The sequence below is a fragment of the Neolamprologus multifasciatus genome, chromosome 13, assembly GCF_963576455.1.
Source record: "Neolamprologus multifasciatus chromosome 13, fNeoMul1.2, whole genome shotgun sequence".
Lineage (NCBI taxonomy): Eukaryota > Metazoa > Chordata > Actinopteri > Cichliformes > Cichlidae > Neolamprologus > Neolamprologus multifasciatus.
The window spans coordinates 19,562,975-19,575,547 of record NC_140451.1 but is presented as its reverse complement, the minus strand read 5'-3'; the positions used below and the strand labels follow the sequence as shown (position 1 = coordinate 19,575,547).

The 12,573-nt window shown below is 40.1% G+C and overlaps 2 protein-coding genes across 5 annotated transcripts; both read right to left on the bottom strand.

Moving 5' to 3' along the window:
• Positions 1-785: 785 nt before the first annotated feature.
• On the bottom strand, positions 786-5,309 carry rps24 (ribosomal protein S24). Of its 4 annotated transcripts, none has more exons than XM_085182375.1 (7): positions 5,283-5,309; positions 5,032-5,136; positions 4,329-4,394; positions 4,027-4,236; positions 2,306-2,419; positions 1,435-1,455; positions 786-871 (listed from the first exon to the last, which is right to left on the bottom strand). In XM_085182375.1, exons 1-6 carry the CDS (start codon positions 5,292-5,294, stop codon positions 1,450-1,452), a joined length of 513 nt encoding a protein of 170 aa, XP_085038501.1. In that variant the 5' UTR covers positions 5,295-5,309; the 3' UTR covers positions 786-871; positions 1,435-1,449. The 4 variants fall into 4 exon arrangements, with proteins under 4 accessions (XP_085038501.1, XP_085038502.1, XP_085038499.1 ...); XM_085182376.1 differs by having other exon boundaries at positions 5,032-5,100; XM_085182373.1 differs by lacking the exon at positions 5,283-5,309 and having other exon boundaries at positions 5,032-5,226.
• Positions 5,310-7,036: 1,727 nt separating this feature from the next.
• Positions 7,037-11,868, bottom strand: eif4ebp2 (eukaryotic translation initiation factor 4E binding protein 2). The gene is made up of 3 exons (XM_085182377.1): positions 11,541-11,868; positions 9,206-9,385; positions 7,037-9,088 (listed from the first exon to the last, which is right to left on the bottom strand). Exons 1-3 carry the CDS (start codon positions 11,671-11,673, stop codon positions 9,057-9,059), a joined length of 345 nt encoding a protein of 114 aa, XP_085038503.1. The 5' UTR covers positions 11,674-11,868; the 3' UTR covers positions 7,037-9,056.
• Positions 11,869-12,573: the final 705 nt, after the last annotated feature.

Sequence of the window (12,573 nt, the reverse complement as noted above, 5' to 3'; positions counted from 1 at the left end):
TGTACCGACCTTCTGATGACTACTTCCAGGAGGAAAACACTTTTAGGATGTGGTGAAATATCTCCAATGAATGTTACCAGCACCTTGTTGAACCTGCATCATGGAGAGTAAGGGCAGATTTCAAGACAAAGGAGGTCCAACCTGGTACTAGCAAGATGTATAGATATAGATTTTTGCAATGGTCTTGGAGGAACATTGTCTCGCTTCACCGTGTACTGTACCACTGGACATGGTTGAAATAACAAGGAAGCCACTTGACTTGATGTACCTAATAAAATGGCTATTGAGTCAGATTTACTGACCCTGCATTTAGATTATTTACATTCAAATATAAAAACTTTGCATTATTTAATGAGTTGTACAAGTGAATAATTGAAGAATAAAACAAAACACAAATCACTTGTTGGCTGCTTGACAGTAATGTTACAGCAAAGCCACTGGATGTCACCATCAACACTGCGTGTGTCAATTAACTATGTAAATATGTAACTTGTGTTCATCATATTTACTGCACTCACGCTGGAAAACTGGCCCAGAGTCCTTAGTAATGAAATTCACAGATGTCAAAGCTACAAATATCAGCTTTTCCAACAGCTTCTACTCGGCAGCCTACAAAAACACAGCAGGTCATTCGGATCAGAGGGCTGGCTGCCAGCTATCTGACTTTTCACTCCTCAAGTGTTTTACAGTAACACTCAAACACCTGCTGGCTTCTTTCAAAGTCTAGAGTTTAAAAACATATGGTGAATTTAATTCTTTCAAAAACAAATAAACATAAAGACACATTTTTCCAATTTTTTCCAAACTTTATTTGATGACAATATACAAGAACATCTTGAGCACGGAGACCCTCCCTGGCTGTCTGGGATCACTGTGGGGAAGAAAGAAAAAAAATCAATACCACAGCAAATTTAATTTAAACTACAGCAAAAGAAAACCTCACAGTGAGTTTCTGTAAGTTAGGAGAGTGCAAATAAAGACAAACGTTCACAAAAAAAGTTGAATTTTTTGTTGGGACAGTTTAAATTCACACTTGAATGCAGTCTGAGTAAGACATTTTACTTGAAGAACATAATGTCCAGAGTAAAATTCACACATCGACAGGCTTTTAGTTGAGCTTCCTCCCACACAAAACAAGCTAAAACCCACATGCTACACTCTGCTTCTACTAACTACAGATATGCACTATCAAAGCAGTCTGTTCAAATCTAAGTCAGAGTGGGAAAAGCCCACTGTAGCAGATAAAGTGGTAGAATGGGCTGGAGTAGTGGGAAAACACATAAGCTGGGAGTTTAAAAACACCATTGTGGGGGGGTGAAAAACACTGAACGAAAACTGCAGGGAAAATAAGGGATGACATGCACGGCAAAGCTCAGGTCTATCAGCGTCTGATGTGCAACACATTAGCACACCATGCTTGTTCTGCTTGTATACCTGCAGACTGACACTTCATTTCTGCAAAAGAAATCCATGGGAAGCAAAATCAAGAACAAAACATGGCACAAAAACAATGTTAACATGTTGAAAATTGAAACGTGGAATAGAAAAGAGCTCTGAATGGACCCAAGAGTTTTGACCAAGGCCAACAGACAGCACCACAGGCATGGCTGGACAGTGTCAATATTTTCCTAGCCAGCTGTGCTGTAGCTATTCCAGATGCAGTGAATTGGGCTAAAACACCGTCCAGCTGGGCTGTGACATTCAGAGATCTATTCTATGTGACTGATGCCAAAGAGGGTACAGAAGTATGCAGGGTTTCAAGAGATTACATAATCATTTAAGCACTACTTTGATTTATTGTTTGGGCGATTTCCTGGCTATGTTAACAGGTTTATAAAACTACAACACTATTAGTTTACAGTAGTACTTGTTAGTAATAGGAGAAGGGATGGGTAGTATTACGTATTAACCGGTGGGGTCAGATCCTTTCATATTGGATGAGTGTACATCCAAAGACAAAAGCACTACAGCTTTGGTGAAAAGATGGATCAGGGGTGGTGCAAAAGCAGGAGTTACTGAGCCACTGAATGTAACTCCTGGATTATCTGCACACTGCACTTAAGTCTATTTCTGGAAAGCATTTACCTTCTACAGTTTCCGAAGACAATGAGATATGATTGGAAAGATGACAAAGGAAATTAAAACAGCAGAAGAGTTGTGGAGAAACAAAGATTAGCAGGGTAGAATAAAAGGACAGGTGTGTAATGAAAATCAAGAAATACAGATTTTCACAGTAGCTTGGATAATGGTCAAAACTATTTCCCTGTGGAAAACTATGAGGTTGGTCAATGAGTGCTCACGATACCTTTTTGCCAGCAGCGCCAACACTGGCCTTCTTGACGCCTCGTACTTTCTTCATTCTGTTCTTGCGTTCCTTGCGCTGTTTCCTGGAGGTCTTCTTTTTCTCATAGAGACCGTGCTGAGGACACAAAGACAAATGCATTTTATTTTAAGGCTGTAAAAAAACATGGGAAACCTCCAGACTGTGACAGGCTTTTAAAATGACCTGTCAGAGTCAGAGCTATTAACGGTTTATATTTCATAATTTCCTCATTCGTAAGTTTAATTTAGTTTCTAGAGTGGATTTTCTTGTTTCATCGTTCTTGTTTTTATTAGTTCAAGTGTTCGTTTTTGTCTCTTTAAATACTACTGTATGACAATCACATGTCACAGGCAAAGTTTAGGAAACTCAGTGCAAGTATAAGAACTTAAAAAAAAAGACTCAATAGACATCCTTTTTAATAACAATGTTATCAAACTAAGAAAGGACATTTCCTCTATATTCAAGGGCTGCTCTGCTAGAGTTCCACCAAAAACTTAAAATCAATCAAATGTAAAACTGTGTTCAGTATCTAGTTTACAGGAGGGCTGAACCAATTCACCGTTAGCACTTCTTTATCAGAGATACTATCATTATTACTAACAGGAACTCATTTTCTTCTTTTAAACACAGGCTACTGCAAAAAATGAATTAGTGGTAGTTCAAGGCATCATTAAACTATATGTCCACCCAATGGCTCTGACCCCACTGTTAATACTCTCTGCTCCATTGCATGCCATACGATGGAGACGTCCTCAGAACTGATTCTGAAAACGCAACAGTGTTTTGCTGCTGTAGATCTTTTTTAGGCAGCATGTGTACTGAAGCTCGACTATCCTTACATGCTGAAAAGGACAGGAAACATCACACACACACAGGGCACAGCAAAAAACTAAGTGGAAGAGTGGGACTAGTGCAACTAGTTGGGGGTACGGAAGTACTTTGCGATGCTTCCTTGAAATACTGGTTGCCATTTTATTTGAGACAGCTTGCCACTGTAAAATCAGCTATGGTCCATGGTATATGGATGGTTAGCCTAATGCAATGTAGCCAACATTATACCTGTACAAGGATTAGGAGGCCACTCAACAACCATCCTAATAGTTCAGTGTGTTTTAACAGACTGTTAAAATGTTTCAATAAATGGTCTGCTACAATCAAATCAGCAAACATCTTGATTTAAATACATGGGATAACCTTTTTCCTCCTCCACGGTGCCATATTGGGTACAGAGAATTCGGTACTTCTCGTGATATTAGTTTCCTGAATCTCTGGCATCATGACTCAAGCAGGGTCTTCATAACAAGGTGCTAAGTATTTTGAAAAACACGTATCCCGATAAGTCAATAGAAGCCCCATCATTTTCCCTTTCTATATCTCTCCAACATACCGCATGTTTATATGCATCTACATGCAGAATATCAGCCAATATCCCCGTCAGATTTTACTCCGTAAAAACATCAAATCTGGTACTAATCTGGCTCTAGTTCAAGATAATAAATACTACTTCCTAATGTCATCAAAAGCGCTCCTCGGGTAAAATAATATTCCATAACATTACACTGGAGGTCCAGACTCGTGCAGAATTTGTGAGATGGCTGAGAGAACATGCATCTTCTGCTCATATATACCAATTTCAACAGACAGCTCTCTGATTTTTGTATAGCCACTCGTGTTGACACTTGGCAAAGTTACTCAAAACTCACCCTGGCCAGTCTGTGCTTGGGCTCATTCTTCTTGGCATAATCTAGGGAGTCGTACACCATGGCAAAGCCTGTTGTCTTGCCGCCACCAAACTGAGTCCTGAAGCCAAAGACGAAGACGACATCAGGGGTGGTCTTGTACATCTTGGCGAGCTTCTCCCTGATTTCAGTCTTTGGGACTGTGGCCTTGCCGGGATTGAGGACATCGACGACCTACAGAGAGGAAGGGCAGGCGATAAATGTGCTGTTTCAGGACTAGAGCTTAAGCTCGAGATGTGATCAACTATGAACATGAGAGCCCTTACCATTTGCTTCCTCTGAAGCAGTCGGTTCGTCATGAACTTGCGGGTCCTGACTGTTACAGTGTCGTTCTGAAGACGAAAGGAAATTATGCCTTAGCAACGAGAAAACTGCTGTACTTGTAAGAGTCTCATAACAGTGAAGACAGAGGCTAACCTGTCTCATCCTACCTACCACTATGTTGACATAACCGTTAAGTCCCCGACTCTCCTAACGTTTACACGGTGTGTTAACTTAGAAATAAAACAACTAATTGCTGTAAAGCCTATTTCTGTCCGTTACTGAAGTGTTCCTGTGGTACTTTAACAAACATGCTAGCCTAACGTGTGGGCCGCCATTAGTGTAATTATGCTAACGTTAGCTGCCATAGGTAAGACTGTAAGCTGCGCTATTTTGTGCTTATTTTCCAAATTAACGGATGATCTAAGCGTGTTAATGTGGCCATGTGGTGCACAGAAAACAATTTACAACGACTGGAAAGACAAGTGTAGCCGCTGGTGTGTGCAATATGCGGATCGACCTCAGTCAGACTAGCATCCTGACGGTATCTCTGAAATTTCTCTAAGACCGTTTCACACTACAACAATATCAACATTTTATTATAAAGCAGCTCTAAAGGATCACTTGGTCTGAGAGAAATGTGTGTTGGTGAACGGATGGCCTCGATGATCGACAGATTTTACTCGCAATTTTCACCACAAGACTCACCATCTTGACGCCGGCCTCGCTCAGGGACGTAGAAAAGGAGGAAGGACCAGCAGGCAACCGGATTAATGCCTGCACAAAATTGAGCGGGCATGTTACTCGTACTGCCTGATGGAAAAGATGATATCGGCGAAATTTAATTTTATTTCGGTTTCTAACGATATTTAATAAATGTGAAAACATCTTAATTACGCTACAAAGAAATATAGCCTATTATATGATACTTTTAAAGCAAAAATCAGAACTTTCCTCACCATAAAAAACATTTGGCATTTGAGGTAAAAACTGTGGACGTTTGTTTTTGCCACTTAAAAAATTGTTTTTCATCGGAAAAAAGACTTTTTTTTCCATTTACAAATCAAAATTCTTGTTGCTATACAAAATATCGGGTTATTTTTAAAAAACAAACAAACAGGTTCTTATCTCAAACGCTTAGATCATTAGCTCATAATTTTGACTTCATTTACATTTTAGATTCTCCGAGTTTTTAGTAATTTTCGCATTGGTTTAAGTAAGTCAGTCCAACAAAACTTGTTTTCAGTGGAGGAAACAAACTTCCAGAGTAAAATGACATAATGAACAACACTTCTGGCAGTTCTTCCTTTCACTAGACATCAATTCTCATTTTATAGTCTCATTAATTTTAAGAGATGGACAGAAAACACAACACAGCTAACAACATAATACATTTTTTAATACTGTAACATACTGGGCTGAACCTTTTAGGTAGGACCAAATTGCTTTTTTGATGAAAACATTTCCAAACTGCGCTGGAAAAAAGGACACTATAAGTGCAGGTTTTTGTCAGGCTAACTCCAAACACACACCTCTTTTGGAGCTTGAAGATCCATCCACATTAACAATGCCCATCCCCTTAAAAAATATAAAAAAAATAGGGAGATGACTATATAGTTTTTGCATATTCATATGTGGAGTCAAATTAGGGAATAGACTAAGCGTAGAGCTCAATTTCCAAACACAGTTTAAAAAGTTTTTTCTTTTTAAACCAAGTATAGGTCAGATTTGTTTCTACATGTGCAATATATGTAGTTATTGAAGAGATTATGAAATAGCAGTAACAGGGATAGGATTAAGTACATCATCCTGCCCTTTTCCAAACATGTAAAGTGAGTGGTGCAGTGTTGTTGGTGGTAATTCAGTATCCTCCCTCTTGTTTATTATGCGCTTTTGAAATCCATCCATCCATCTTCATCCGCTTTATCCGGGGCCGGGTCGCGGGGGCAGCAGCCTAAGCAAAGAGGCCCAGACCTCCCTCTCCCCAGCCACCTCCTCCAGCTCGTCCGGGGGAACACCAAGGCGTTCCCAGGCCAGCCGAGAGATATAATCTCTCCAGCGTGTCCTGGGTCTGCCCCGGGGCCTCCTCCCGGTGGGACATGCCTGGAACACCTCACCCAGGAGGCGCCCAGGGGGCATCCTTGTCAGATGCCCAAACCACCTCAGCTGGCTCCTTTCGATGTGGAGCAGCAGCGGCTCTACTCTGAGCCCCTCCCGGATGGCCGAATTTCTCACCCTATCTCTAAGGGAGAGGCCAGCCACCCTTCGGAGGAAGCTCATTTCCGCCGCTTGTATCCGCGATCTCGTCCTTTCGGTCACTACCCACAGCTCGTGGCCATAGGTGAGGGTAGGGACGTAGATCGACCGGTAAATTGAGAGCTTCGCTTTTACACTCAGCTCCCTCTTCACCACGACGGACCGGTGCAGCGTTTTGAAATAGAGCAATCAATTTACTTATGAACTTAAACACCAACAAGACACCAAACACCATTTCTTTTTTTTAAGAAAGTATGTTAGATGCACTATTGTGTTAGATGGTAATAGGTGGTTGGCTAAACAACACTCAATGAATAAAAGACATAGGAAAATGTTTACAAGGGTAGTCAGATGAGAAGAAACATCAACTTCAGCACACCTGTTTGCACGAGTGCGATTCTGCCTCTCAAAGTTGCCAAAACCACACACAAAGAAGAAAAATAAAGCCCCCAAAATCTTGTTTTTCCTTTGTTACAGAATTTTATTGATCTTGCAGCAACAGTGTCCACTGGCATTGGAGTCTCATTTAAAATAAACGTCATTTAAAAATCAGAACAATAGATTACAGTAAAGTTGGTTTCAAATTTGTCTCTCAAAGCATAATATTAAGCCCTCTTTGTGAAACTGAAGTCACTGGAAAGAAATCTGCCGTGTAAATTATAATGCCGTAATGTAAAGACTTATCACGAAACATGGCCAGAATTAATAACGGCAAAAAGAAGAAAAAAATAAAATAATAATCTGACAGACAGAGGTTCCAGTCTTACTGAGAAACAAACTTCATGTTGAGTCATTTACCGAATTCAGAGCTGCTACTTGGACAGAGTACAGTTAGCAGGTATGAATATGATTTTTGGTGTTAAAAAGAAAAAATATTATTTGAACATAATGAGTGTGCGGTACTCTCACATTGCCAACTTCAATATCCCATATTTACCATTGCACTTCCAAACTTCACAGCTGTTTGAGGATAGAAAAATGGCAAAGAAAATAAAAAGTATTCCTTTTGCTCAATTGCCAAGTACAATGTTACCTGTTCAATGTTGCAGTGAAAAAATAAACATCTGTTGGAAAGTACAAATTGATGACCAGGTACCTAGTTACTGCATTTTATGTAAAGTAAGGCATGGGCAGGCGTGACTCATGAGATGAACAAGGTAATCTAAAATGGGTTAAGGACACTGGGGGACAGATTTGTTGATTACAGCATCCATCAAGCCTGATGCAAACAGTTTGTTCTGGCTGCTTAACAATTCAACAGGCTTGACAGTGCCCATATCCAAACAAATTCACTCAGTACTAAGAAACCGTATTAAAAAATAAAATGCATATAAAACATCTGGACTATTTCAAGTTTCCCAAAATCTTGTATCGCACCAAAAACATCAGCGGGATATTAACCGTTTCCATGTTCTTCTAAATGTTTTTATCTGGTTTGGAAAGCTCCCAGCACATGGTGCCAAGTATCCTTCGAGTTTATCAAATTATGAATGCAGAGCACCTGCCAACACAACAAGATCAAAGTGTAGTAAAAAAAAAAAAAAAAAAAAAAATTTTGGCAGATGAGAAACATGAAAATAAAAATCAAAGCGAGGCCACGGTTGTGATGGATTGAGTGGCTTTATATTGTTATACTGAAATGTAACTAAAATCAAAAGCTCGTTTGTCAGTTGCCAGGTTGAAACCTTACATAAGTGGGAAGTACAATCATTTTTTGATTAAAAACAGCTCAATCGCAGGCTAAAATTCATTTAAAAAAAAAACAAAAATAAAAAACAAAACCATAAAAGCCAAACAAACAAAAAACAAAACATATCTTGGAAATTGGAAACTTGTGCACCCTTGTGTTGGTAATGAAGAGTGAAGTCTTGGAATGGCATGAAATCTTCACCTAATTGAAAACACAGCATCCCTTTACAAACCATCACTGGAAACTAAAGAGTCCAACTGATAATAATAATAGACTGTGGGGCTTTTCAAGTAGTTTCAAAACAATTAAACAAAAATCACTGAAATATCATGCTAACAAGGGTCTTCAAAACCAAAGACTGTGTGGAATTTCATGTTTCGATTGATTCAGAGGCAAAGACTAAAAAAAATAAAAATAAAAAAATAACCACTTCCTCTCCCAATTAACGTGTATTATTTCCTGTTTTACGTCTCTGCTGGGGGAATCCCGAGAAATTGGACTAATTTGTTTGGGCATTCTGGGAGATGCTCCCGTGTTGTGAAGTTAATTTGTACTGCAACTGGTAACCATGGAAATCTATTCAAATAAACCGAGTTTCCAGCAATGACCAAACTGTACCTGTATGATAGACTGAATCCCCATGGTTTACACACATTACATCCAGCAGTGAGACAAAGAGCTAAAGAAGATGGCTGCCATGAGGGCTCACGACATTGGTTTCTACAAGCCAAGCCACTGGCACGCGTGTTGCCAGGTTATTTCCTTTTGCTGGTGTGGTTCCAGTCGGTTAGATGTCCATTTCGAACTGAGCATCATCACCTTTAAAGCACAAAGAAAGGGGAACAGGACAAGTAGGTATTGAGATGTGTCTAGAAGAGGCAGATTAATTAATCAATATGTGGAACGGTGAATAATGAATAGGCTACTATCTTTTACCAGTTGCAGGCTTGCCATCGTGGTTGTTGACGTGGTTGTTGGCTTCATTCTTCTGGTTCTCAGTCAGAACATTTAGACTGGTCACGCCAGGGATGACAGGCAGGTGAGCCGGTGGAGTCTGGGCAATGGGAGAATTGCGCCGATCCAGGAGGAACTTGCGGTCGTAGATGATCCGGGTTCCTGAAACGGGAAACATCAAGTTTCTGCTACCTTTCAAAGAGAGGGTGAATATGGGTGCAGCCTAATTTGTTTAAAGGCAAAAGGTCTTCATCCAGAGGGGCCAGATTCAGGCCAACTTAACTATATGAAATAACATTAGTGAAGCCAACTTCCTGCACATGTTTCCCCATTAGGTTCTGTGTGGTCTCTGAGTACCAGAAAGATACACGTCTCTCTTGCTTTAAGAGTTTTCCTGTACACACTATTGTCTAATAATTTCTGAATAAACGTACTAAAATCTGCAGTCTTGATGGCCATGGTGACATCACAGTATTTGCATTCTTGGCTGACTCAAGATGCGGTTTGACCTTTTTCCTCTTCTCCATAGCAGGCAAACACAGGTGAAACTAATAACGTTAACATCAGCTTGTTCACAATAACGGCAGCACAGGTCAAGTTGATTTCATCAGCAGCACCTGTGTGACTGATCAAATCAGCTGAGCTTCTTCAAATTTTAGTTTCACTTCTTTCTCTCAGGCGTTTTCTACCCTGCTCCTAAGAAACCCCATCTATTCTTTATTCTAGACTAAAACTAAAGGTGCATTTAGAGTGTAGTTGAGCAGTTTCATTTCACTGTAAACTGGCTGTCCTTCTGTGGTTGTAATGCTTAATACAGACATTTCCTGTACAAACCGTTTGCTGATAATGAAAGAAAAACAGTGCTGTGTAATACTGCGCACTGTTTTTTTGGAGACCTATAATGTAAATGTTCCTCTCTTTGCCCGTATCTGTGCAAAAGTCCATAAATGCAATAAATGTTACAGTCTACATAAAAAGGTCCAGATATATTTTTGTAGTGCATCTTTGAGGTATTTTTGTTCATTTCCCCAAAAATAATTAACACAGCAGCTACATACTGAACATAGAATATAGAAACAAAGTATCCAATATTGATAATACTGATATTAGGATCAATCCACCCACTTCTAGAAATGAATGCTTTAACAGAAAGTCTCTATGTAAGTACTATTACTATGCAGAATAAAGCATATCAGTGATGCCAGTCAGGCAGGAAAATTGTGTAAGAATGTCCTTATTGGAAAGGATCCTTTAGTGCGGGGATGTCAAACTCATTTTACATTGTGGGCCTCATTACAGCCCATTCAGCAACTGAAAACAGTTCAACTACACATTTAATCTGCATTTAAATATGAAAAAAATAAACAAATGCTCATTCTCAACAATACGTCTCTGTTTCTCTGCATGGTAAAGAAATGTTGCTGTAGTAAATGAAAGAAATCTGTCAGCACAACTCTTTGGGCTTAAATTGTAACAAATAAACGTGGAAATTTACAGAAGGTTCTGGTAGGTCATTGCCCATACTGTGCTATAATTACAAAACCAAGTTTCTGTTCATTTACAGGACTTGTTTTACTGCAGACCTATTGTCAAAACATTTAATTCGTTGTTTATCTGTTACTTAATCAATTGTACGTATACACTGACAAAGTGGAGATCTTTATGTGCAGAAAAAAATGTATAAAACTTATTAAAATACATTTAAAAGTCCAAAATTTATGCCCTCTTTCACATTTTCCATCGCCATCCAGTGGGCTGGATTGGAGTCTTTGCGGGGCCAATTCTGGCCCCTGGGCCTTATGTTTGGCAACCCTGCTTGAGTCCTTGTAGAAATCACATATCCAGTATTATGAACTGAAGCTAAAACGTATGGAAGCTTGTTTCTGCCACTGAAAAACTAAATTTCTTGCGATCCATAAGTCAAAATATCGACTTAATAACTCATTTTGAAGTTATGTTAATAAGTCAAAACTTCGACTTGTGCATGAAAAAAAATCCCAGTGTTGAAAACGAGCTTCCACAGAGACACGCCTTTACCTGTAATCTAACGATCGTAACACGTACACCTTTATACACAGTTTCAGGTAACAATGCACTAATGGAATCTCTGCGTTGCCAACGAGCCAATCAGGCAGCAGCTAGAGCGCACGGGGGCGGGGCTAAGCTTTGTTTTTGTTTTCATCTGGATGACAAGGCAGCCTAGGCCAACACTGTCAGGCACAGTTGAAGCTTAGCTGAGACCACAAGCACCACCTCACTCCAAAAGTCCCCTCTTTCCCTACAAATCGACGACAAAGCAGGCGAGCTGCCCTCTCACCTCCAGGAGTGGTAGAGAATAAAGTGCCTCCGGGGGTGGTACAATAGTCATGAGGTAGCTGCGTTGTGTCGTTGATCAACACCGTCTTGGTCGGGATGGCCCTGCTCTCGCTAAGCTGACGACTGGTCGACATTTTTGTTTAGCGCTGATTTGGTGACAAATCCAGCAGCTACAGAAAACTGGGGTGTTTGTTTCCCGACGGACGGTGGAAACCCGGGCCGTTCCCCACTCTCGTATGTCTTCCCTAAAGCTTTCTTGTCTCTCCTTTCGTCCTCCCAGCCGTCAGCACCGTCCCCTCCCTCAGCAAGGCAGGAAGCACGACAAGCTGCGGCCGGATGTGAGATCAGCCGTGCGAGGCGTCACTGTCAGTTAAAACCTTTTTTTATACGTTAACGGGGAAACCTGTATGTTCTTCGGAAATCATGCATGCTGGCAAGAAATGGATGGACTTGTAGGTGTTTCTGTCATGCAACATAAAAAAACAAAACAAATGGGGGGACATGGCTGTACATGCATGTATAGTTTCCTCTTTCCTTGCTAAAAGTGAAAACATTAGCTTTTATTTTATGAAAAAGGGTTTAATAGCAGAATAAGGGTTATAATTAAAATGTATTAAATAATTATAATAATTGTTAAAACTGAGTTTGGTGTTGCTATAAAATATGTACACATCCACGTTAATTTCTATTTTTAAGGTTTCTGAAGAGACAAGTATGAGAAGGATGGCAGCAAACGTGAAAGGGAAGGTTTCTAAGATGGAAGTGAGACGCGCTATGATGTATGGTTTGGAGATGTTAGCACTGAGAAAAATATATATATTGGACAATAGGATGTTTACGATGGAGCTGGCAGGCAAGAGGAAAAGAGGACATCCATGAATCTTGTCCTCAGAAAAGATTCATGGATGTAGGGAAGGAGGACATGCAGAGGGTTGGTGTGATAGAGGGGGGTGCGAGGGAGATGATCTCCAAAACGAGCCACTGGAAGCTTTCTCATAGATGATCACTTTGGGATCATCAGAATTGAAGTGTAG